The 27791-nt window shown below is 40.3% G+C and overlaps 1 protein-coding gene across 4 annotated transcripts in view; it reads left to right on the plus strand.

The window, feature by feature from the left end:
- The window catches only part of LOC121429959 (phosphatidylinositol 3,4,5-trisphosphate 5-phosphatase 1-like), a 105693-nt gene extending 78914 nt beyond the window's left edge, over window positions 1–26779 (plus strand). For 2 of the 4 annotated variants that reach the window (XM_041627227.1, XM_041627228.1), the window contains 9 exons: window positions 1001–1090; window positions 7892–8011; window positions 9014–9108; window positions 9964–10051; window positions 11114–11210; window positions 11966–12033; window positions 19664–19753; window positions 20273–21285; window positions 25529–26779. In XM_041627227.1, coding sequence (XP_041483161.1) covers window positions 1001–1090; window positions 7892–8011; window positions 9014–9108; window positions 9964–10051; window positions 11114–11210; window positions 11966–12033; window positions 19664–19753; window positions 20273–21285; window positions 25529–25747 — 1880 coding nt within the window. In that variant the 3' untranslated portion in view covers window positions 25748–26779. Of the gene's footprint in view, window positions 1–1000; window positions 1091–7891; window positions 8012–9013; window positions 9109–9963; window positions 10052–11113; window positions 11211–11965; window positions 12034–19663; window positions 19754–20272; window positions 21286–25032 lie in introns of all 4 variants that reach the window. The other 2 variants (XM_041627229.1, XM_041627230.1) reach the window with 2 other exon arrangements.
- Window positions 26780–27791: the final 1012 nt, after the last annotated feature.

The following is a 27791-nucleotide window of genomic DNA, read 5'->3' on the forward strand; positions in this document are numbered from 1 at the left end:
CCCGGTAGGATGCGAAAGATATTGTATGTTTGAATTTGCCAGCGCCATAATAAGGCTGCGATGAATGCAAGGAATGCCCCCCATGGAGTGGAAATTGTGTACTTTTCGTGCGGGATTGAAATTAATCCAATGACCGGGGTAATAATATGCTGTAAAGCGCTTTGGGCCATTCTGGGAAAAGCGCTATATAAAAATTGGCTATTATTATTAATTTGTCAATGATTTTCACCTCTTATAGGCCTCTAAAATCGTTGCATCTGAATGGCTGAGATTGAGAAAATTCATTCATTCATTTATTTATTTCAGTTTTAAAGCAAATAACATAATATACATAACAGATGTATTCGTAAACATCCATGTAGTGTATCAATGATCAAATCAAATATCTAACATAAGTATTTAACATAAGGTACACTACAAAATGTAAAAAGAAGTGAGGAGCCTAAATAAAAAGCAGAGCTTGTAAAAAATTAGGCTCCCATTGCACAACAAAAGGATAAACATTGTTCATGAAGGAAAGTACTAGAATAAAAACTCTCAGCTCCTATTAGTAGTAAACCAAACTGCAACATAATTCAGTTTTTAAAAGATTTGTGCAAACTTGGAAATATTGGCTCACAGTTTCTCCCGATCCTTTAGGGATCTACACTCAAGCCATGCTTTTTAGTGGATCCCTCCATTTACTCAACTTTTATTTTTATTGAAGAAAGAATTGTAAAGGTAGCCTTGCAAATTGTTTTATCGAGAATGTTATACATTTTGTTCTATTTTCATTGTATATATTGTTATTGGTTAATATGATTTTCACATTATTTAGTGTTTACCATAAAAAGTCTTATTTACTTTCTTGTATAGTCGTATTGCTTGCAATTTATATTAATTTGAATTGATTTATATTGTTATCATTTTATATCTGTGTAATTATTTCCTATGTTGTATCATTGAGTTGAGAAATGAAATAAACTTTAAACTATAATCAGTTTGTCTGTTCTTTGTTCAGGCTGTACAAAGGATATTGTCAGCAGTGACCACTCTCCTGTTTTTTCAACGTTTGATGTCGGCTTGTCTGCTTCCACAGTTGTTCCTAAAGGTAATATGCTTCTTTTGTTATTCTAACCATTACAAATATTACCAGGATGTTTTCTGCATCATGTGTAATGTATCAAGTTCAAGTTTCAAGTTTATTTATTCAAAACCAAAAACATCACATCATAATCAAAATAGATACATGTATACATACAACGTAAATGAGTACATAAACACACAGTGTACATCAATTAGATTATAGCATAGACGAATTGGTTTTAGGACCCTTTTAAAAGCAAAGATTGTGAGTAGGGCCCTGGAATACTTACGATTGATATTAACATAAAACATAGGATATACTAATCTACAAGATACAAAAGGAGAGAAAAAATAAGTATATAATAAGGTTAAGATGCTAAAAATAGAATGGAAAACTATCACAAACACACATATATACACGCACACCCACACACAACCACATTCACCCACCTATGCACATACTAAACATAAATTCTGTGTAGGTCATTAACTTAATGCAAATACATCAACTCAAAATCTATTCATAGATAGCCAGATGCAGGACAATATGCACCAGTTGCTTAAAGATGGTCAAATGCAACTTATAAATGAAAAAAAGTCGAGATTATGTTTTTGTTAGGTTGAAAATCAAGTTGTATTTATTTTCAAAGTTGCATTTAATTTTGGAGTTGTGTTTGATTGCATCTGTTTCTGCAACATGACTCAGAATTGAGCCATTCTGAAAGCACTTTGACTACCTCCCCCCCCCCCCATCCCCTCTCCCTTCCTTTGATTTTTTTTTCAATGGAGCTAGATTGAGTAAAAACCTTGCATTTTCTTACCTTATCCACACTCTTATCTTGTGTGATATATTTGTTAATTAATGTAGATATTCATTGCACTGTGCCGTTCGTTCCATTTGTGAGGAGGGTCCACTAAGACAAAGGGTAGTAATTGATCGTGCGCTTGATTTTTACGATTGATTGTACATTGCAGTCAATGGAATCAATCGTAAAGATATTCTTCTACGACGATTGCTAAGCATTTTGTTATGGGCCTCAGGCATGGCAAAACCCACAAAAAGTTGCACTGTGTAATTTTCAGTAGAAAGACATTAAGAGGGGTTTGGTTTAATATATAGAGTGTTCAAATTTCAGTTTTTAAGTATTTCTTGATAGGGTAAATTTTCAATAGATTTTAATGGACTAAAAGAGATGCATGTACATGTACCAAAGTATAAGCAAAGCCAAATTAATGTTATGACACATTTTTAATTAGATCCATATCTTGTCTTTTTTTTAATTATTTTGCATTTTGTTATTCTTCCTGAAAACCTAATTATCACTTCTTAAAAAAAAAAAAAATAAATTAAAAACTGTGTAAGGTATTTCATTGGTACAGCTCTGTATTCAGGAACAGGATGAGCCTATCTAGTGTGAAAAATTTGGAGTGAATCAAATGAACCCTTCTAAGATGACTAGAATGAGGTCATCTACCTCTTTGTCACCTTTGCACAGTAATGTAAGGGTAAGGTCCGCTTTCACAGGGCTTACAAATGTTTTTTCAAGGACGCGAATGTCAAACAATGACAGACTAGCATTGGTATTTTATGCGACAGAAGTTCACAAAACGTACACATGAAATGTTTGGAAGCTTAGCCAATTGTTTGCAGGGTCGGTTGGAGTTGCTTATCAGCCAGAACCAGTTGTTCTTAGCAGTTGTCTATAAAGTATGCAAATATTTTTGTAATTAGAGGTTGCAGTGAAGATAGTTTTAAATGCATTATTTCTTTTTATTTAAAAAAAAATCTATGCAGAATTGATAGTAAATGTGCTCTGTGAAAGGTAAAGATTTTTCAGGGATTGTATGAATAATTACAGAATACACAGATCATACATCCCTTTCTTTTCAGATGGGTCAAATGAGTCGCGAAATAAAGTCAAACGCCTAATTCAAGTTTGGTCACATAGGAACGTAAAGAACATTGCCCCATTAGGTAACGTAATTTTTGCTACGAAAATTTTTTTGTTGCGATTCTGTCCTTTCCAAATCTATCACCATTCGCACATCCTTGTCATTGCCATTGCTGTCTCTTTGGGGGGGATTTAGGGGAAAGGAGTCTGATAGCTTTTAGATTTTAGATGTGTAACTCAAGGAAGGTGTAGCCACTGGCGAGTGGTCTATAACACCTGATGGCTGTTTCATAAAGCTGTTCGTAAGTTAAGAGCGACTTTAAGAACGACTGGTGATCCCTTCATGCGGTAAGTGGTATATTGTATTGGTGATGGTTTAGCGCGTAAGAAAGGTTCACCAGTCGTTCTTAAAGTCGCTCTTGTCTTACGAACAGCTTTATGAAACGGCCCCCTGACTGCACACAAAGAAAAGTCACTGGTTTGATTCATCTGAGGAAGGTGTTTTTTATCTGCATGGCTCTTTTAATCTTGTATCAAATAAATAAAAAATACCTTTGCATTATTGGTACCAACGTGTGCATGTGGATTATTGGCAGAGTATGTTTTTCAATGTTTCCTATACCTCTGTCACATTTGCTCTACGGGAGTGGAAAACAGCTGTTTTTAACATTTTTTATACAAGGTGAATATAATAATAATAATAATAGGCATTTATATAGCGCCATCTGTCTAGAAATACTCTATTCCGAGGCGCGTTGTTATTATTATTACCCCGGCTTTAGCTCGAGCTTTCAGCGCTCATGCATTCAAGGAATTAATCCTGCCGGGTACCCATTCACCTCACCTGGGTCGAGTGCAGCACGTGGATAAATTTCTTGCTGAAGGAAATTACGCCATGGCTGGGATTCGAACCCACGACCCTCTGTTTCAAAGTCAGAAGACTTATCCACTGGGCCACAACGCTCCACGCTGAACATGATACATGATAGGTGGTTTGAATAAAAATTAAATCTGCTGGTTTCAACCTGCCGTAAGGCTGCCGTGGGGGAGGTGTGACTGAGGTACATGTATTACCTCCTCTTTTTTTTATATTCTTCAAACTCCTATTAGTAAATCTATGATTTAATGTTAATGGTTTAGTGAAAATTCATTGACTGGAGAATGCATAGATTTGTGAAAAATGTAAATTCTTCATGTAAAAGCACACAGATAGTCCAGCAAAGAAGTGTTATGATTCTCCGTATATTTGTAATTTGATGATTCGCAGTTTGTAGTGGTCTCGAGAAAGGTTATTGACCTGTTTAAAAGAAAGTATATATTTTTTGGAAAACTGTAAAAAGTAAGGTACATGTAGTCCAGCAAATAAAACTAAGTTGCACTGAAATAATGAAAAAATGCACCGAGCTTCTTTGCTGCATTGAACCCATTATAATTCATAAAATTGGCTTAATTTGATGTCATTGATCCTGTAGAATTGTTCGCCCATGTAGGAAGGAAGGGGCTCGCTCGGTTTGATACCTTGCTGAAGCCTCAAATGCTGATAACTTTAAATTTTGCACACATTTGCTCATTCTTCCAAAGTCACTTTTTCTTGAATGAGCTCATGCTCATTTATGCATGAAATCAAATCTCATTATTCTTATTCTTAGTTTGTTTTTATGAGTTGATGACCCCAAGATGCTAATTTTTGGTCCAGCTCTATACTATTATATTTTTTTACCAAGTTTTTAAGGAGGTTTTTTTTCTCTATAGTTGTCATCATTTTCTTCAAAGTGAATATATAATTGCATGAAATCATGAAAGGTGTTTCATAAAGATGTTTGTAAAGTTTTGTACGGCTTTATGCATGACTGGAACATGTTCTTAGGTGCTATGACAGTTACATAGGGATATATCTTATTGCACAAGAAAGGGTCACCAGTCATGACTGGAACATGTTCTTAGGTGCTATGACAGTTACATAGGGATATATCTTATTGCACAAGAAAGGATCACCAGTCATGACTGGAACATGTTCTTAGGTGCTATGACAGTTACATAGGGATATATCTTATTGCATAAGGAAGGGTCACCAGTCATGCTTGAAGTCATAACTTACGAACAGCTTTATTAAACGGCTCCCAGTTCTTTGCTCTTGACTATGAATGAAAACTTCAAATGTGGTGAATGGTTATTTCATTCTTCTTTATATTTCCAAGAAATTGATTTAGAAAAAAAACTATATCATATATTAATTCCACAGGCGCTTTTTCCACTATTCAAATGTACAATAAGTTCTGCCTTTTTTTTAAACTTTTAATTCTGTTTGGTTTTTGATGAAATTTGCTACAAACTTTTCATCACTTAACACTTGAACTTAGTTGACAAAATGGTCTTGTGATTGATGAAATGATCACCCATCAATTTAATTTGGCTGGATTACCATTTCTATCTTCATGTAGATATTATCAGGAATCATGCATAGGGTTAATTTGGGGTTCTCAAAATACTTTCAGAATTTAGTGAAGTACTAGTTTAGTAAACTACTAGTCGACTGCAGGTCCTCAAAATAAACCTTAGTCTTATATCATTGCCTGTATCATTTCAATGACATTATTAGTCAACATAAATCTTTTGAAATATTTTAATTGTGCAAGAATTTTGTTAGAGTAGTATCCTAGATTATAGTGGGTGATGGTTATTTTTGTCAACATTTGAAGCTAATTCACTGAGAAAATTTGCTAAACTCGATGTTGCAGAGATAAAATAATCCCCACCCTATGTTCAGTTAATTGAAGTTTTTCTCTAAAGCAACAGGGGTGTAAGCACAACATCTGTGTAGCCATATTCTGGGCCCCGTCTAATAAGAGTTATGATTATTCCAATCTCGACTGTATAGAAATCCCTCCATACCATAATTTTTTCTACAGGAAATTTGCATAATCTCAAGGAAACAAAGAGAACCACTCTGAATTTTCAAGTGAATGATGAAAGTATGTATGCATCATATCTAGAAAATATTTGGAACAAACAAACATATGTTGATGTTGCTGGCCGTCCATAGTTGGTTGATGGGATCAATCGCAACTCTTTGTAAGATGGGTCCCAGTGCCCGTGTTCCATAAACAAGATAAGCATGCTCTAGTAAAAAAATCTAAGCATTTTTTCTTATTTTCTGTCTGAGATGAAATTCTTAGCCAAAACGCGTATTCCATAAAGCATTGGCTAAAAATTTTGTGCAACTAAGACAGATATAGGAAGAATGGCTAGGTAACTTTTCTTAAAACTGCAGAGTCTGTATTTCATAAGTACAACGTGGCTAAGAATTTAGCCCTAACTTTATGAGCTGTCTTAATTGTTTTAGTTTCAAGGCAATTTCAGCCCACGGCTTTTCTTTATCCTGAAACGTGATACTTGAATTAAGCTTGGGTCTCAAGATTTATTCTCGATTCAAGATTTATTTTCTCTTGAGGTAAAGATGTGCAAGACACATTTTTGCATGTGCATCTTGGGATAAATGGACAATTCGATTGACTTGAATGTGTTTCATACTACACTATGTTTTGCACAAGATAAAGAGCTACGTACATGTATTATGGAGAAAAAAAGTGACACTTTTTTCAATAATACAATTGGTGACATGAGTTGTTTGATCTTTAGGGTCTTTGTACCTGTACTATGAACATTGCGTTGAATTGTCTTTAAGTAATACGATGAGGTATTATGCATCTCTCCAATGTTGTGAATCTGGGATCACCATATAAAGAGTTACAATTAATCCAATCAATCGTAACTCAATGGAATTAGAAATCCATCAGTGTCATAATTTTTTCTACAGGGAATTTGCAAAATATCCTTTGAAAACAAAGGAGATCACACCAAATTGTTAAGAAATCAATGTATTTATGGATAAATATTCACATCTAGATTTTATATGTTGACTTTGCTGGCTTTCCATAGTTGCGATTGATCGTATCAATTATAACTCTTGGTAAGAGACGGGCCCCTGGTTTTGTCCCCGTGAACAGAGATGGCTGGATGCACCTCACAATCGCATCAATATACAAATAATGCACGTTAGCGCGTGCATGCAAATCCAAATAATGAATGATGTGCGAGAAGAGCTTATGGATATACCGCACCGATCCTATATCAACTTTAACCATAGTAATGAATTTTATATTTAAGACATATTACTATCAGCTTTCATGAAGAAATGACTATAGTTCATTGGTCCAATAAATGTGGAAAATATGGAATAAAATTAACAAAGATACACAAAGATCAGTGAAAGAAACTTCTAACATATAAGCTGCAGCATGAAGGTATTGAGTTGTTAGTGTTTTATCATTCAAGATCATACTATTCATAAAAACTTGATCAGATGGTGCTATGCAAAGTGGCTGGTTGCTATTTAATATTAAAGCTAAGTGTCTGTAGTAGCAACAAATAATGGTTTCAGGAGAAAGTCTTTAAAATGAGGTTGATTGTCGCCATATCATTCAAGTCCTAGATTTGGCTTATTTACTTAAACCTACAATGTAACCCTATAAAACAATGAAATCAAGCACGCTGAAGATCACTTACACAGATATGCACACGCGGGATAGTGTAGATGCATTATTGTTATTGCTTTGAAAATGAACCAACATTCGGCTAGAATACCATGCCTATTTTGCCTATTTCTCAGCAATAGTTTTTGTTGTTCTGCTCTGAAGCGTCTTGAGCATCTAATCAAGATGAAAAGTGCGCTATACAAATCTCATTTTTTATTATCTATTTATTCATTTTCTTCCAGTGTCATTTGGAAGATATTCTTACTTATGCGTATAAATTCTTGGTTGTCATTTTATTAGACTTTGAACTCATATTTGCATTGTTACTTTAATTTTAGTTAAAATTATGAAACCATAGTTGTGTTAATCATTTTTTGTTGTTGATTTGTTTGTGAGTAGAGCAGAGAGAAGAAGGTGCCCAAGATGTGAAGATCATTTTCACCCAGGTTGATGCTACCATCATCACCAGCATGTGTAGCAGTCGCTATTATCTTGAGTTCTTCTCAACGTGTCTGGAAGGTAAGACATCCACACACCCCTCCCCCTCCTTTTCCCACTCTTCCAAAGATACTATACAAAGGAAAGATCAGACAGTACATAGAGCGCGCATCGAAACGCTCGGAAGAGCGCCCCACAGCATTGATTAAGTAGCGACCAGAGCTACCAAGTCTCACGCATTATGCGTGAGACTCAAGCATTTTGGTCTCTTGTTCATCCCCTCAAATCTCTGTCTCACGCAACTATCACAGCCTATCCCCATATACATTGTACACAATGTCTGTGATCTCACTCAGATTCACGGAAAATCTCACGCATAGCTGGTCTTTGAACTTGGCATCTCTGAGCGACCCTTTTTCACCTTTGCGTATCGCGGTATGGTTGTGTACAAAACATGTGAGAGAAATGGTGAACGGGTGAAGGAATAGACAATTTTTACATTATAGAATATTTTTATTCTAATTTTTTTAATTAAAGATGAATCTATTTCAAAGGTTTCTAGGTAATAAAAAGTGGAATTATTCCGATGCGCCGGCCTTGAGCCCTTTCCAAAATTCCCTCTCTCTTTTTCCCATATTTTTTTTACACAGTCGCGTGCCGATGTGCGAAGGTTTACATACTCGGTCCTAGTGGGCACCCTTGCCCATGAGCATTAATCGAGCATTTAAAAAAATCACCAAAGTGTCCGATCTTCCCCTAGTAATATCTTTGAACCCATGACTCTCTGTTTCAAAGTCCAGAGACTAATCCACTGGGCCACAATGCTCCACATGATTCTTTGTATACTACATATATTACCTTCTCATTTAACTTTTAAATAATTTTACAAATGTTGCAAATGATATTTTGGTGATTTACGTACATTTTCCTATCACTCATTGTGAGTCATATGAACACAATATTTCAAGAGTGGAGTTCTTGAAATGAAGAATGCTGAAAGAAATGATTGCAAGTTATAAAAAGAAGCAATTTTTGCATTTAATCATTTTCATTTCAATATTTCATCTCTGTTTGGATCTTCAGCCAAGTCTGAGAAGAGCAGTTACAACTCAATTTGCCAGCAGAACAATACACTGAAACTGATCAAACCATCTTGGACAAAAGACCAGCTTGTAAAGGTACGATAATATCTGTTTCTGTATTAATATTTTGTTCCAAGAACTGTGATTAGGGGCGAAGAAATGAGACTCCGTTGTCACAAAAATGCAAAGAGAGGAAAAGTCATGAAATGCTGTGTCGCGTTCTGTGCATCATCCAGAAATAGCGTGTGAAATGTCATTTTAGCTGTAAGACCTATATGAAATGAATATTTATAGTGTTACTACACTGTATGTACCTTAATTTGTTTGATGTCACCTGGTCCTTGGAGGCGAAGAGCAAACTGAGTCACTGTGATGTGTTTGTCTCTCCGATACTTCCTATATGAATTATTGGGGTGGGCAGGTGGACCACTACACCGGGTTCCCTCTACTCTTATATTAGTGCAGTGGGTTCTTCATGCACAGAGGTGGTGACTCCTCTTCATGGGGACGACCACTACATCAGGGTTTCCCCCTAATCGTATCCAAAATGAAGTCGAGGAACAACCACTACATCTGGGTTTCCACCTACTCCTATGCAAATAGTGCAGTAAATTCTTAATGCGCAAAGGCGGTGACTTTTCTACAGTTTCCTCATTTAACATCCTATGCAAGGCACCAAGTTTTTTCACCATAACATGGCCTATGTCAATGGCACAAACGACTGGCATGCTAACACACAAGGCTACATTCATTCGCCTTGGGTAGACATGAATCCACAATCTTTGGTATAACAGTCAGACACTTAACTGACTTAGCAAACGTCAGTCATCCGCCTGAAGATGACTTGAACTTACGATCATTAGTTTGATGGGCAGACGCTTAACTGTCTGAGCCAACTTGCTCCATGAAGACTTTCAAGACTTGTAATGATTATTTTTCGTTTGTTTGCAGTTGACTCCAATAGTATCTGATGCAGAGTATCTTGAAGAGCAGTTCATCTTGGTTGCTATCAAATCAGAAGACAGCGATGAATCTTATGGTAAGAATATAATCCTTTACCCTACCCCCACCCCTCCCGCTTGAAATGAATAATTATACAGTACCAAGCCTTAAACACGGACGTACTGAAGATTTTCGACATGCACTCATCAGAGTAAAATTGCATGAATAAATAGAACGCTAGAGCAAAACAAGATATAATAGAACCAAAAGAGGCAATAGATGCTAAACAATGAGCTGTGATCGGCTGTCAGTGTAAACAATTTTTGCTTTAATAGTAACAGCCATAAATTGAAGCAAACTTTATGATTATTTGGGGCAAGCTTTTGTCCATTCCTGTGGATTTTTGCTGCATGCGGTGGTCCGTACCTCCGTGTTTCTTGATCACTGGACTGAAGATTGGAGACAATTTCTTTCCAGGTTTCTTGTCAGTACTGGATTAATCCTTTCTATCCACAGTGATTCTTTCACCTTTCATTTCTAGAAGTTACTTTCAAAGTCAATCGGCGTGTTTTAACAGAGAATTATTAAAACTGGTTTATCTTTTTCAAAATCGAAAAACCGTATTGCCCTTAAACCAACCTGTTTCTACAGAGCGAATAATCTGGTTATTCACATTCCGTGTCGCGAATAAACGGATGGACACTGCAATAACCACCTCCCAGAGGTGGTTACGAGAAACCATATTTTTCACAATGCGGTTTATCAATAAACCACATAGGGTCTGTTTCTACAGGGAAGTTTTCTGGAATTCTGGATACTTATGCGGGTAATACCGGTGTTTTGGCTCAGTTGGTAGAGCGTCCGTCTCACAGTTGGAAGGTCGGGGGTTCAAACCCAGCCGCGTCAGACCAAAGACGTTAAAAGATGGGAGTTGCTGCTACCCTGTTTGGTGTTCAACAATTAAGGGATAGCGCCTCGTCGATCTGGCACTGCACAGCGGCCGCTGGGCCCACAATCAATTTGGCAAAGCAAATTTTCGGAGTATTTTATGTCTATTTCGAACAACAAATTATTGAATTGTTTTAATACCGTTTAAGGATTCTCTATAGAAACACGCTGAAATAATTTTGGCATTATCTTTTTCTTGTTGTGTTTGCAGGAGAGTTTGTTGTATCATTACGCCATCGCTTTGAATCATCACCTGTTCCATTCAAGAGTATTCTGACACATCAAGGACATAAAACAGGAGAAGTAGAGTAAGTCTCTAATATCCTTTTGTCACAAGCCAAACCTTCCTTCATCCCAGTGCGAGCTTAAGTTTTAGTCCATTTTGTGTTTTTGAAAACTGAGTGTACCCCAGCAGTAGAATAGGACAATGTGGTTGTGCAAAAACGTTCAAGAATAAAGTATACAAATATTGCATGCAGCCGAATAGGTTAGTGGAAATGCAGAGAACGCGAGGTTTGTTTAGATAGGTGCCGCACTGTGCTCGAGCCGCTGGCGGCGAGTGCCCAGTGTGCACCATCTGAAGAAACCTAGCTTTCTGTGCATTTACTCTTACGCGCGACAGAGCAAGCGCATTACTTGTTTTATAAAATAGCAACACAGAAACAAAGTCTTAAAAAGTTACAGTACAGTTGTGTTGGACTTCTCCCGGGACTTCGACCACACTGGTTTGCTTGAGCGTGCAATGTCAATTTTCATTGCGCAACTTTTGCACTGCCGTGCAGTGCACAAAAAAGTTGGATGTCATGTGACGCGTATTGGCCAATTGTGATGCTTGAAATAATATGCCTATTTTATAATATAGAATGTTGCACATTAAGCTTCCCATTTGCCTGTATACAACAAGCTAAGTAGGTGTTGAACAACCCATTTAGAAGTACAGAGATGTTTTATTGCAGGATATACATGTACGCAACACGAGATGGTATATTGTTCTTCTTCGATAATTTTTTTTTAAGTCATGATGATTAGAGAGAGCATTTAAAAATCATTTTTTCTTTTACAGAGGTATGGTTCATGTCCATTCAAGGGATGAGAGCCTGTATGGAGCCTTCAGAAAAGCAAAGACATATGGTAAGTTGTTGATTGATCTTGGGGAAAGTAGCCAATTGCCACTTGGTCTAAGTACCACTTGGTCTACTTAATGGTTAGTCTCATCTCACATAGGATAGTCCTCATTCACCAGTATTTCTTCCAACCACTTGGTCTAACTGCCATATAGCCCATTTACCATTTTATTTACATCAATAACTGGGATATACCCATTTGATTTGCTAGTTCATTACGATGAACCTGCGTGCCGAATATAGAGTACACAACTTTTCCTGTGCGCGCGCTGCATCTCCCTACCAACGCACTATCCCAAGATCGTCGCGCAATTTGGCGTCCATTTCCTCTTTTACTTTCGCCTGCGGTCGAGTGCAGTTGCAAGCTAAGTACACTCTCTAAATTGCATTTCTGTTTTCCGTTTGGATACTTTATTGTGCAATTCTTCCCTTATTTCAATCTTATTTTCTCTCATCTAAGATTGTTATAGGATTATCACGTCGCGCGGAGCTTCCGTGATATTATTTTAACGTTTCTTGTCCCTCTTCGTGAGTTTGTTTTTTTAAGATACGTTTCTCACAGGCGGGTTGTCTTCACCTCTCCGCCCCATAGCTCCGCACCTTCCTGCTCGGGCGTTGTCTTCGCTCCTTTTTAATTCTTTTAATTCTTTTTTTTCACTGACTTATTCGTTTTTACGACTCGTCGTGAATTTAATTGATTTATTTCTCCACAGATAGGTTCTGTAGGACGTCAGGAGCGTCGTATTCCAACCTCGTTTCAAGTTCTTTGTCTCTTGTTTCGAGTTAGTTGATTGTTCTTTTGTTTCAATCAATCCTTTGTTCTTGTACTTATTAATTGAATTAATTGGTTAATTGATTAATTAATTAATTGATTGATTATTTTAATTCTTGACTTGCTCCTTTGCCTCGATTCAAGTTCTTTGTTTCTTGTTTCGAGTTAGTTGATTGTTCTTTTGTTTCAATCAATCCTTTGTTCTTGTGTTTATTAATTGATTAATTATTCAATTAATTAAAAAAAAAAAAAAAAAATTTTCTTTTCTTTCCTTCACAAGAATACTTAGAAAATTTTTTTAGGAAGCCGTCTCCTGTCAGCGTTCGTCGCCTTTGACTCGGCCTTCCTTCTCGGGAAAGCTATCTTTGTTTTTCCCCCCTTCCTTTTCAGGTCAGCTACCGGTCTCTGGACTTATAATTTTTTTTCTTAAACTTCTTGTTTATAAAAAAAAAAAAAAGAAAGGGAATCTTGTTCCCCTTTTTTTTCCTTAGCTGATCCTCACCTCAAGAAAAATTATTTTTTCTTTTGAACAGGTGGACACAAAAAAAAAAAAACTTAGTGTTTTCTTCTTTTTAGATGCTTCCCCCCTTCCTTCTTTTCAGAAATTTGGCGGAAGCAGATTCTTGTTGTGATAATCAAATAATTAATTAATAAATTAATTAATTTTTCTAACGGTCTTCGGGGACAGTGTCTCATAATAATTCTTTAATTATTACTGTTTCCTTTGTTCTGGGATTTTACCTTGTATCATCCTTGTGAGATCCGTTTTTGATTCTCAAAAGTCCGCTTTTTGAGGTCCTTGTCTTCTGGGTTGGGGTTTGTTACCCCCCTACCCCCTTTGCTTCTCTGTTTTTTTATCTTACTGCTAGATCACCCTACGGCAATAATGAGCCTTTTGGACTCTCTTCCTGAAGAGCCTCAGGCGACTGCTGTTTCGGGGCCCGACACCGGGGTCTTATCCCCCACCACAGGTAGTATAGATAGCGAGAACAGAGTCAGAGCCCCGTGGGCTCTCAAAGGGGTGGAACCGTGGACGCGCGTTCACGTGCCCCGCTTAATAAGGGTGGAACCGTGGATTTGCGACCACGTGCCCGCACGGTGATGGCCAAGGCTTCCGTCCCGGAACCTGAACCTTATCGGGGAGCGTCGCACTAGTACAGAAAACGGCGACTCCTCTAGGGCTGTCAGACCCACCGGCCATCGGGTCACCTAAAGTCCGGGGGGAGAGCACGGGTCTCTCCACCCGGCAAAGACTAGGCTCGATGCCGTGTAAGACCCCTCTAGGGAGCGTCGGCAAAGGGCTACCAGCCCCTAGTCGGAAGAGGCACCTGAGTCCGACCGTGTCGGACTCTCAATTCAATCTGACGCCGTCAGATTCGGCCGACGCCTCCTCTCGCTCGGCTAGCTCTCCCCGTGGGAGAGCTAAGGAGAGGAAGACAGGCGCAGTCCAGTCTCTGGTCCAACCTCTGGTCCAACGTCTGGTCCTCGGTTAGCTCTCCCCGTGGGAGAGCTAAGGAGAGGAAGACAGGCGCAGTCCAGTCTCTGGTCCAGCCTCTGGTCCAGCGTCTGGTCCTCGGTTAGCTCTCCCCGTGGGAGAGCTAAGGAGAGGAAGACAGGCGCAGCCCAGCCTCTTGTCCCTTCTTCCGCTCCGGCGCCGGAGCAACCGAAGAAGAAGAAAAGAAGAAGAGGAGAACCACAGACGTAAGCCCCGCTCCGTCGGGCGGTCTGTCCTCTGATTCTTTTGATGGCCAGGCCTCTCAGCTCCTCAAGCTAATCTAGAGTGCCCTCCAGCACTGCGGGTTTTTACCCCCAGGCTTGCCTGCTTCAGCCGACGGTACTACCAACCGAGCGGATCAAGCAGACACCGGCCATCCAACACACCGAGGTGCCCCTAGCGATTCTCACGAACCGCCGGCCCTCAAATAATTGGCCAGGCGTCGTAACCTCCTGTTACAATTAAACGCCCTCGAGTATCACGGATCTTATCCTCATACTCCCTGTCAGCTAAAACCGCCGTGTCCAGCACCGGGCAGGTCAAGCAGACAGTCGCCATCTCACACCTCGGAGAGTCACCGGCAATATCATGATTCGCCGGTTCACGCACCTGCAAGGGAAATTCCCGCTAATACACAGGTGCTATCGACATACGGGCGTCGCCCGCCGTTATGTCACCAGACTCCCGATCATTATACCCTCTTCTGCCCCCCGGCGGGGGCCGCATAGAAGAGGAAGAAGAAGAAGAAATTCTAGGTCGCTAACCCCGCTGTGCGGGCAGACCTTCCCTTCTGATTCTTGTGCCGACGGCCAGGCGTCGTAACTTCATGTTACAACAGAACGCCCTCGAGCACCACGGATCTTCATCCTAATGCTCTCTGTCAGCTAAAACCGCCGTGTCGAGCACCAGGCAGGTCAAGCAGACAGTCGCCGTCTCGCACCTCGGAGAGTCACCGGCAATATGATTCGCCGGCCCACGCGCCTGCAAGGGAAATTCCCGCTAATACACAGGTGCTATTGACATACGGGCGTCGCCCGCCACTATGTCGCCAGACTCCCGATGATTGTACCCTCTTCTGCCCCCCGGCGGGGGCCGCACAGAAGAGGAAGAACAAGAAGAGAGTCTAGGTCGCTAATCCCGCTTTGCGGGCAGACCTTTCTTTCTGATTCTTGTGCCGATGGCCAGGCGTCGTAACTTCATGTTACAACAGAACGCCCTCGAGCATCACGGATCTTTATCCTCATGCTCCCTGTCAGCTACAACCGCCGTGTCGAGCACCGGGCAGGTTAAGCAGACATTCGCCATCTTGCACCTCGGAGAGTCACCGGCGATTTCATTATTCGCCGGCTCACGCACCTGCAAGGGAAATCCCCGCTAATACACAGGTGTTATCGACATACGGGCATCGCCCTCCATTATGTCACCAGACTCCCGATAATTGTGGGTCAGGCCCCATGAGCAGTGCGGGTAATCCACCCACGCTTCATATCAACTTCAGCCGCCTTGCTAAGCACTGTGCGGCTCGAACAATCACCTGTCCTCTCACACCGGGCATTTATTGAAACGCTGTTCTCCTACACGGTGACCCCCGTTTCTATGCAGGTGCTTCCGACATACGGCTTTCAAGCATCAATAATTATGTCGGCAAGCTCTCGGTGACCGACGGCTGGACGTTGCATCCGTTCAGGCTGCATCTATGCGTCCCCGAGCATTACGGGTTCTTACCCTCGTGTTCTCCGTCATTATAAGACCGCCGCGGTCTTATTGCCCGTGTCGGGTATTGAGCGGATTGAGACTTCTCTCGCCAACCCGCACTCCGGGGAGCCATCGGCGAGTTACCTGCATGGGTATTCCCCCTTATTATGCAGGTACTCCCGAATTCGCCCTCTACGTCAAGCTCACGTACGGCGACGACTCCTTCAGCGGTAACTCTCCATTCTACCCCCTAAGCGGGCCCGTAGATTGGAGGTAAGAATCTCTTACATACCGCATGCCGCACTTCTCTCGTGAAAATGTTTGGCTGCTTTGAGAGGGCAACCTATCACGTCCGCGGACCGTCCGCCCAGGCGACGGGACCGTCGGTTTCTGACCTGAACCTCACTTTCTATTCGAAAGTAAGGGTGCCCTGTCTTACTTAGCTCCTACCCTTGCAAGGCCAGAGTCAGGGCTAGTACAGACACCCGTCCTCCAGCGATCGCCGCTGAAGAGAGGGCGACTCCGATATGAGCACCATCACCGCTCAGCGGTATGTCTCACTATCTCATAGCTCTCCGAACTTATGAGTATGTATATCGGATCTGAATGTCACGGCGATTAAAAGTTCTATATGCTAGATATCCCTCCTGTTGACATTCACAGCTGTTCCCCGAGCCCTTCCCGGTCGGGTAAGCATCATCTCGGAGGAAAGAAACCGCCGTACATCTCATGAGATTGTTGACTATGTACGTGCGTTCAAGCTTGTTTAAAGCCCCAGACTTCTCTGTCGGCATCCTATGCCTACCTTCTGGGCACACCCACCGTACCGGGTCGGCGAGTTTACACCAAACTGTACGCCGCCAGACCATCGGTCGAGCTCTAACAGTCTATCTTATAGACTGCCCTCTATGTGGGTCAAGCTTGCGGGCGTCTCCGCCGTTTCCTCCTTGTGTGGAGTGGTCTACGGTGGATGTCTTACCGTGCCCGTTTGTCGAACCGTCTTCTCATTTAGAAGCTTTTTCACTCGGCACACTCGAGTCGCCTCGCATGCTGCTTTCATCCTCCCTCCAGTGGATGAGTCTCTCCATGTAAGTGATTTACTTCACTGGAGTTCTTCTTTTAGAAACTTAGATGCTCATCCCCCGCTGCTTAGGGCGTCATTTTTGCCGCCCCCCGCAGCTTTTTGGAACTCCTTATTCTCCGATATCGGACTGTTCCACGCTGCCGCAACCGGCGCCGGCGGTGCTTGCTCTTACGATCACCTGAGAGACCAGGCCTTGTGGCTGTTTTCATAAACAACTGGTTCTCACCGCAGACTGATGGAAATTTTTTGTGATTACTTTCCTCAAGTCTCCTTCCTCCTTCGCTTGTTTCTTCAAGCGAGGACATCGACACTCTTAGCCAGTTTCCGTCCCTAACTTGATAGGACAGGGCCGTTGCTACCTCATTCGATTCCGTTGGGAACGTAACTGTTGAGGTATCATATCTGGCGATGTCTGTTCGTTAGAACATCTCTTGATTGTCGCTTTCACGTAAGATCATGACAGAGACTTTCGCCAGCTCCCTCTGGCGTTCACTTGCTGCTGCTAGGGATTCCCCCGCCCAGCGGACATCCATCACAGCCTAGCCTCACGGGCTCTCTCGGCGATGGTGGCTTGAGCCAAGCCACCTCTTCCACCGCGGGCACTGCACCCTCAGATGGGTGCTTCAATCAGTACGGGAGAAAGGGGATCCTGAGTTCTCTCTCGATCACTCGGTCTATCACACTTTGTCGTGATGTGTACCGCGCTGTTTCTCTGACACGCCCGGTTGACCAGACTGCTTTATTCTACATAGACAGCAGGTCCGCGGCTTTTCTTATTAACAGGATGGCACTTATTAACAGGATGGTCGCTTTCTCGACCCTTGACTGCCTTACGAGTGGTTTTCTTCTTTAATCCCTACTCTCCGTCGTTCCTGGTCCCCTTCGGACCGCTAGTAACGTTCTTCCACAGCTCTCTATCAGAATTCTGCAGATGTTCTGCCCTCACGCATTTGAGACAGATATCGAATTCTGGGCGCTTTCTCCCACGCGGAGGCTTCTGAGATATCTCGCCTTCTCAGATTGTTCGATTGATCACTTACTGAGCCTTAAAAGCTTCAGTTTTCCGATCACAATTCTTGTTGAAATTTCCAACAAATTCCGAATTTTACGCTCTAGTCAGCTGGTGATGTTGTTCTCCTGACACTAGGCCGAGGGCCCATGATACTTAGTATATTTCTTCTTGGGCTCTTTCTTGGAATCGTCGTTCACGACTTCTTGAGGTCCGCCTTTTTGACGCTCCTCTTTCCTTCACTCCTTGCTCTTAAGGACTTCTTCACATGAGGCTTTTATCGCCTCCCCTGTCCTTAAGGCAACGGCCTTCGTGTCTTCATCTCCCTATTTTTACGCACTTCTTAGTCTAGACATGCCTCCCTTCACGTTGAATCCGTGTTGGTCTAGCAAATCAAATGGGTATATCCCAGTTATTGATGTAAATTATGAAAATACTTACCATGATTTTCTTATTTACGAGATAACTGGATATACCCATTTGAACCCTCCCTCCTACCCCTCGCCTTGTGTGACAACATGTCTTGCCCGCAGGCTCATGAGAGGAAATGGACGCCAAATTGCGCGACGATCTTGGGATAGTGCGTTGGTAGGGAGATGCAGCGCGCGCGCAGGAAAAGTTGTGTACTCTATATTCGGCACGCAGGTTCATCGTAATGAACTAGCAAATCAAATGGGTATATCCAGTTATCTCGTAAATAAGAAAATCATGGTAAGTATTTTCATAATCTAATTCCCAGTTAGGCTCTATCCATTATGTTTAATATCCACTTGGTCTAATGGTTCCATGACATTTGCTTCGGCGACAATTGCTCCGATGGAAAGTCTGCACATTATACGAAACACAAGAGCTAACCTCAAAAACTGAATAAACACTAATCCTAATCTTTACATTATTCTGAACCAAAAAACTCTGTCACAATCCTAGCTCTAACTATGCCTTCTGAGATATTAAGACCGGAGCAATTGTCGCAGGAGTAAATGTCGTGTCGCCAGTCTATCACCACCTATTAGTACTCTATGGCCTGTATTCATAAGTCGGGTTTAACTTAAACTCGGGTTTAAAGTTGTGGTTTAAGTATGGACAGCCAATTGTTACATTAATCACTAACAGTAGAGATATAATATTTCACCTCATGTGGCTCGAAAATCATTCCTAATTGTATAGAAAGTATAAATAGATTATTGTCTGCATTATCGATGAATCAGGAAAGAGCACAGTAAACATAGAAACATACAACTTAATAAAATTTTGACACTTTGGCTTCCCATATTTTTAGCACAGAGTTAGACCATGGTCTAAATTAAACCTGACTTTAGAATACGGGCCAATATGATTTAAATGTACTGTTGATGAGCCAAATTTTAATTTGACAAAGTGCAAAAAATCACAATGTAAACTAATCTATCAATTGTTAAGTTGCTACAGAAATTTGAAATTTCTACTCTGCTTCTTGAAAACAAGGAGTTTAAAATGATCTGTTATAGCCAAAATTGATCTATTGATAGAAGTTTGCAATTGATTGCAATAATTGTTCTCTTGTAATACCTCCTTATGTCTTAATGACTGTTTTTATAATCAGAACTGGTGAAGTTTGAAGACAAAACTGACAGCATGTCATCAGGTGATGTGAGTGATGAGGCTTCCTCTGCAAAGTTCTGTAAAGCGAAAGGTAAGAATGCAAAGTTAATATTTCAAAGGGAGTTGCCATTTTGAGAAATGAATATACAAATTTTGAAATGAAAATAAAGAAAAGATGTGACTGATGACGTAAACAAATCCTCCAATAATATGAAAATATTTGTAAGTTATTTCGTATATATTTATCAAAATAATTTGAACTATATGCTTTAATTTTCAACTTCAAATTTACAAATAAGTGCCTTACAACACAGACACATGTTTAAGATGATATTAAAGTTTGTTAAAATTATGTTTTACTTACATTGACATGCAGATATCAACATTCTAATGTTAGATAAAATTGACATGAATGTGAAGAAAATTTGGTCTTGTATTGGCAGACAATACTACATTACAAAGATAGCTGTATTGACAGTCCTTCATTGCAGAACAAGCTGAAAACAAACTAAGAAACATCTTTCTTGTTCTTTGGATTTGATATTTATTTGTTAATGGATGAAGATTTACTGATTGATCTTTCTCTGCTGTTGCAATTGTTTGTGTTCAGTGGCAATTGAGAATACCAAGAACAAGATGAGACAATGGGTTAACAAGATGCCCAGCGAAGATCAGTCAAGGAAGTCCCAAGAAGCTGCTCCGCCTATACCTACCGCACCCCGCCCTCGGGATCTGAACATCTCCACCGCCTCTCTCCCTCCACCTCAGAGTGACCCCGCCCCTGTTCCCCCAACGAGGAGGAAAAACGGTCTCAAGTTATCGACTGCGAAAGCGATGAATCAGAATGGAGTCGGGGAAGAGAGTGAACAGCCTCCGCCGTTACCGCCTCCACGCGTCGGAGCAAGTCCGATGAGCGCTAGCCCCATGAGCGTGAACCCACTGAGTTCTATCCCGATGAGTGCCACGCCCATGAGTACTAACCCAATGGATGGAGGGGAGTACATGGGATTGAATGTAGATGCAATATCTCCCAGCAGAACCGCAGCAGGTGACCAGTCAACGGGGCCAGATGTCAATCGTGGGATGAACCAGGTTACTAAGCCTCGTCTCAGAGGGTGTCGGTCGGTACCTGCTGACTCAGACACCCCACCTCCGCTCCCTTCCCGACAGCCCCCGCCCACGCAGAGATCACTCTCCCGAGACGTTGCCCTTCCCCCGCCTCTCCCCGCAAGACCGATGCATACGCTTCCTCCTCTGTGTACAGATCGCTCGGATTCAGAGACATCCGATGAGGGAATGGTCCTCGGACATTCGCCGCCGCGGAGAACGCCTCCTCCGTTACCGGGTCAGCAGGGTGCGTCTAAAGTGAGCGCGTTGCGTGACCACTGGGAGAGACGATCCAGTCGTGATTCATCCCCCGAGAGCAACCGATCTAGCGTAGATAGAGGAGATGCCAAACCGGCGCTCCCGCTCAGGATCACAGAGAGAATGGCTCCTGATGGCAGACCTTCCTCGTCTTCTACCGACGATGATCCAGTACTTCTAGAAGGTCTACCTCCTCCTCTTCCTGTGAAATCTAAACAGAATACACCCCCAAGAAGACCAAATGATTCTGAAATGGAAGTAAGTATCAATGGCAGGACATCCTTGTACATGTAGGTCTCTGAATGAGCTGTCAATGGCAGGACATCCTTGTACATGTAGGTCTCTGAATGAGCTGTCAATGGCAGGACATCCTTGTACATGTAGGTCTCTGAATGAGCTGTCAATGGCAGGACATCCTAGTACATGTAGGTCTCTGAATGAGTTGTCCCCGTCAAAGTGTCACAAAGATTTGCAGTTGATCCAATCTATCTCAACTATTGAAAGCCTGGGAAATCATAATTCTTCATCTACAGGAGTTGTGTTCTTCTCGCTTCGGAAACAAAATGGTTCATGAGAATATATTGAAAATATGAAGCATGCAGGTTTTTTATTGATATTTCATGTACACTTTGAAGAGACATATTCATTCTAGGTCATGGTGATGTTGGCCTTCCATAGTTGATGTCGGCTTGCCATAGCTGAGATTAATTTGATCAAGCTCAAGTCTTTTTAAGACGGTCCAAACTCGTCTACCCAATATGTAAGATCTTAGACAATTAATGCACAAATTGAATATTCATGCTAAACTGGGTTGGAATAAATAACAGGTATTTAATCATTCGGGCTATTCCATTTTGGTCATGGGACTCGTTTGAACTAACCGGGGCAATTGTTTTTATTCGGGAATGATTTTTGGTGCACATCTCCCGATTGGGTAATACACAAAGTTCATAGCATTAGACCTTTTTTGTACTAACATGATTATAGGATTTTATCATTAGGCTTTAACTGTTGGGCACATACAGAAATTATTATAGAATAACAATTGATGAAATTTTTTTGTCATATTTGAGGCAAGTTTTGAGAAATAGTGCCACAATGAACAAGATTGTTAGGAAATTAAGGGACAATCTTGGCTGCCGTAGAGGCCAATTGACTTGGGTTATTCCAAAAAGGTCAAGTCCACCTCAGAAAAATGTTGATTTGAATCAATAGAGAAAAATCAGACAAGCACAATGCTGAAAATTTCATCAAAATCGGATGTAAAATAAGAAAGTTATGACATTTCAAAGTTTCGCTTATTTTCAACAAAATAGTAATATGAACGAGCCAGTTACATCCAAATGAGAGAGTTGATGATGTCACTCACTCACTATTTCTTTTGTTTTTTATTGTTTGAATTATACAATATTTCAATTTTTACGAATTTGACGATAAGGATCTCCTTGCCTGAAGCACAAAATGTTAAAATAATGGAATTCCACGTGTTCAGGGTGGAATGAAACTTCATTTCACATGACAATGACGAGAAAATAAAAATATTTCATAATTCAAACAATAAAAAACAAAAGAAATAGTGAGTGAGTGATGTCATCAACTCTCTCATTTGGATGTAACTGGCTCGTTCATATAACTATTTTGTTGAAAATAAGCGAAACTTTAAAATGCCATAACTTTCTTATTTTACATCCGATTTTGATGAAATTTTCAGTGTTATGCTTGTTGAATTTTTCTCTTTTTATTCAAATCAAGTTTTTGTTGGGGTGGACTTGTCCTTTAGTTACTTAAGATGTACATTTTTTGTGAGGATGAAAACATTGAAACTTCAAAATTTGTACAGAAAAATATTGATGCATCTTTATACATGTATTTGCATAATGCATTTTTGTCACATATTTTGCAAGCATCTTCACAAACAATAACCATAGAATCAGTATTTTTCAGATCAGATGATATTTTCGTAAGGTATCTTCATTGCATTTTGATATATCCAAATCGTGTAAAAAGGTCCATGTACCTGCAAGCTGTAGTATTAAATTTATGGGACTAAGGTGTTTTTAAACAGTGTAATGTAAACTTTTTGTGATGAGTGAGCAATGCTTTATAGGGCTATGTTTTCAAAATCCTAACTTGTTTACTCCTCAAATATGATTTATAGCCACTTTGGCTCTCAACTTGTTTGCATGGGGATAATCCTACATAACATTCACATTGTGCTTTCTCTTATTGTGTGTGTGCGTGTGTGTTTGTACACCTCTAAAAAACAAAAATTTGCATGAGTCGAAGCCTAAATTGAACAAAAAAAATTGGCAGGAATGAATGATTTTTTCATTATTTTTGCTTCTATTTCAATTTCTTTTTTTTTTCTTAATGCAGTACTGTAGAATTAAATGTCAGATACAGAGCTGCCAAGTAGTACTGATTTTCAGTATTTAGTACTGCAAAATGAGAAGAATACTGATGGTTTCATACAAAATACTGATTTCTCAAAGTTTCAGTTTTATGTGTTGTCCTATGGTATTTCTTTGGAAATACTGATTTTCAGCTTTAAAAATACTGAAATGTTCTTGTTCAGGTTGGCAGCTCTGCAGATGTATAATTTTGTCATTTTCAGCAATCTTGAAGTTTTTGTAGTTATATACATATACCTGAAGGCTATTTTTCATAGAGAATGAATGATTCAACCCCCCGACCCTGCAAAAAATAACAAATACATGTAAATACCTTGATAAATATTAAAGTAAATTAATAAATGAATTAGAAAGTAAATGAATAAAATAAATCAATCAATTGGCATAAATAAATAAATAAATATATGAGAATAGTGAATACATAATTTAAAAAAGAAATCAATGTGATCCTTTGTGTTTAGATAGTTGTGTATGGAGCTCATGCAATGCAAGTGAAGAATAATAACATTGCTGGTACATAATTCAGATAGATTAGGGGCCCGTTGCAGAAAGAGTTGCGTTTAAACGCAAGCCAAAAAGTCAATCGCAAGTCCCAAATGCGCGCTGTTGATTGGTTGAAAATCAAGTTGCGCATGATTTTTAGAGTTGCGTTTGATTGCAACTCTTTCTGCAACGGGCCCCAGATCAACTTGGTGGATTCACAATGCGGTACGCCATCTACCGATTGCAGCGGGCGGACAGGCCAATTTCTAAATTTGGGGTAGACATCGTGCGCAGGGCCTGCGCAGGCAGCGCACAGTGCTTGTTCATTGTAATGTGACTGTGATGCTTCAGAGATGAAAACCATATGGCAAAAGCAGAGGAAGAATTCACCTAGAATTGTCCAAATTTTGCAGAGAAATATGCGGCAAGTTTCTCTTCCACCTCTTGGACTCTGATAAATAGCATATGCAAGCCAGTCGAGCTGCATCGGCCAGTGCAGCATAAGTGCATGCATGCATTAGCGTGCGCAACAGTTGTTGACTTCTTCCCATGAGGGATTACTAATTTTGGTCTGTGCGATGCAATCAATAGGTTGTGCGTTGTATTGAGAATCCACTGAATTGTGGCATTTGAACAGGCAGGCCCCAATATTCCATTACAGCTTTAGAAAAGGCTACATCCATAATGCATTTGTGTTTTTTGTGTATTTGCATTTTGCTATAAGTTGGTACATGTACATGTTATTGGCGTTGGCATGTTGTGCTCATTCATTTCATGTCTCCATCTCTTTGCCCCAAAGTCACGAGGGTGAATTTTAATTGTACCATGGTACAAAACCATGAATATGCAGATTTTATGTCTAGAATTATGTTTATTTCATCACATACACTATAAAGAATCAAATTATAATTGGCAATCATTGATTGCACACTTCTGGCGAAGGAACCTAAATTCATGCTTGAATGAAGTGTGGTAATACAAAAGATCTGCTTACTGGAAGTCCATGGTTTTGTACCTTGGTACAATTAAAAAAGAATCGTGATTTTGCGCTTTAAAGTCTGTTTCTGTCGTCTATGATTTTGATTTTTTTTTCTTCCATTTTCATTTCCAGATGAAATTCATGAGAAGTCCTCACATGCCTATTCACAAACTTAACTCAGCTTCGTTCCCATTTCATTAACATGATTGCATTTGCTGTTTTGCCATTTCAAATCTTCTAAAAAAGAATTATTGCAGTGCTTAACATTCTGATTCGTTTGGTGGTTTTTGAAGGATATGAAAAGCATTGATTTCATTTCTGCTGAAAAAAAATCAATTAAATGAAAAATAACCCTATGATTTTAGCATGACCTACATGTACCTCCATCCTTTTCCTCCATTTTGTTTTCCTTTCTCGGTGGTGTGATTAGTTTTAGTGTTTTATTTGGTGTTTTTCGTTTGCTTTTATTTTCATTTTGATTTCTTCCAGAGGAGTAAACCTGATCAACTCATACACGTTTTGAAAAACATAAAAGAAAGAAACAAAAACAATCCTTAATTCCAACTCTTGCCCCTCCTCCTCCTCCCCTAAACCACTCCTCCCTTCCCGCCCACTGGGGTTCAAACAGGAGTACGACAGCCTACGGCGGCCGATCACCATCACCGAGTGGCTGAGCAATCTGGGGTTGATGCAGTATAAGCAGCAGCTGTACGACAATGGCTGGGACAACGTGGCTTTCTTGGACACCATAACAGACCAGGACCTGATCGATGCCAGGGTGGAGAGCTGTAATCACCGACAGCGAATGCTGGAGAGTATTACCTGTATCATGGCCATGCAACGGTGATGAAGACCAGGACCTACACCATAGGGACCTGGACCATGGTCAAGGAGAACCTAATGTAGACCACATTGAGGAGAACCTGCACAGCTGTAATGTAGCCCTAGATCGCGTGATGAATAGGGCCTTGTACAGGACAAATGGGTCTTATACTTTTAAAAGTAAGGACCTGTACTAAATGAAGGGGAACTTTACACAGCTACGATACGGTCTTAAGTTCACAGTAATAGTTAGGCCTGGATCAGGTCCTATCAAGGACCTACTGTTTGGAAAGTAAGGACCTTGGTATCAAAAAGTGTCTCAATCATTTCTGGGAGAACTTGCAATATATCAGTGTGAACCTTCACAGCTATGATGGTCCAGGGTCCCAGTTATCCTTAGACCTAGTCTAAGAAGGAGGACCTTGGGAATGTAAAGAAGGGTCTACTGTAAACCACATAAGTAAAAACTGTCCTCACAATAACAAGGCCCAGATTCGGAATGAAACAGGACTGAGGTCGCATCAACCAGGAGTAAATCACATGATAAAGGTTATGATTGTATGAATAAGGATCCAGACTGGTCGACAAATAATAAAGACAAATAGCCTTCAAAAAAATCAAATGTGCTCATTTAACAGTCTGGTCAATATAACCATGACTTCTATCATGTTAAACCATGGGAGAGTGTGCCCAGAGGTTCCAAGACAAGCGGGGTGTAAAATTTCAGGCATGGTAATGTGACTCACCCTGAGATTACCAGGCATTATGTATGATGTGTACATTTATGAGGATAGGCAGTGATACACGTGTGAGAACGAGAAATGGCGGAAGAGTCCAGAAAAGCAGGAGTCTCATGCCCTAAGACGTGAGACTCAGCGGCCCGAATTCACAAAGGTGGTTTTGAAAACCCACGGTTGAGTCCATGGTTTATGCAGATTTCCTGTATAAATTATACTTAATTTAGCGCTTATCGGGAGTGTGTATAAAAAATGTCTAATGCTGATGGGCGTTTTTGTGACAGTGCTCCAAATTGACGCCTGTTGCCGTGGTTATCTACTTTATTCATGAGTCCACTGTTTTTATTTACGAGTTCACTCCTCAAACAGTGGACTCATGAATAAAAAAGCGTGGATAACCATGGTAACAGGCATCAATTTGGCGCACTGTGACAAAAGCGCGCATCAGCATTGGAATGTTTTATACTCGCGCTAAATTAAGCGTAATTTGTACAGGAAATCTGCATAAACCATGGACTCAACCGTGGGTTTTCAAAACCACCTTTGTGAATTCGGACCAGCATGTCTGTAATCCTGTGGGCTGGTGGAGCCTATGAAAAACATGTATTATGGCAAAATCATTCAGTCTCCTATGGTCCTATGCCCTATGACACTGAATATACAGGAGTGCATTCAGCGTGCACAACATAATGGGATATATTCATAACAGAAGTACATGTATGTTTATTGCTTCATATCAACTGCATTTGAATCAGGACTTTGAAATAGTGCAACTCCAAGCGGTCTTTCACCCCATATACAAGGAAGTTTTATCTAATCATTCCTTTAATCTGCATTATGGTGTATGGAATTGCATTGTACCAATCACATGCTTGCTTGTAGGAATGCGGTCATATTGGTGTTGATTTAAGGCGACCGCACACCTTACGATTGCTCTGCGACACGATTTTGGAATAAAACGTAGAATTTGATGCTAATACTGAGTCTTGGAATATCAGAGGATTCCCTGAAGTCATGTATTTCATGTCAATGACAATTGATTAAATGTTTTCCATCAAAAATATTCTCACCCAATTGTATTTTCATTGTATATATACATTCATGTATACATATATATTGTTTTCTTTTATGAAAGATACATGTATATCACAGGCCTGCTCTTTAACAAAAAAAAATATATTTATATTTTTCTACCTGAGCATATTGATGTACTGTATATGAGCAAATATGATTCATGTGTATTTTGTATTTTCTAAGGAATGAACAAAATTAGAGAATAATTGAAGTTATACCAATAATAGTCTTAGAATAGGTATATACATGTAGGTATAT

The sequence above is a fragment of the Lytechinus variegatus genome, chromosome 16 (genome assembly GCF_018143015.1).
Source record: "Lytechinus variegatus isolate NC3 chromosome 16, Lvar_3.0, whole genome shotgun sequence".
In the NCBI taxonomy this organism is placed as follows: Eukaryota; Metazoa; Echinodermata; class Echinoidea; order Temnopleuroida; family Toxopneustidae; genus Lytechinus; species Lytechinus variegatus.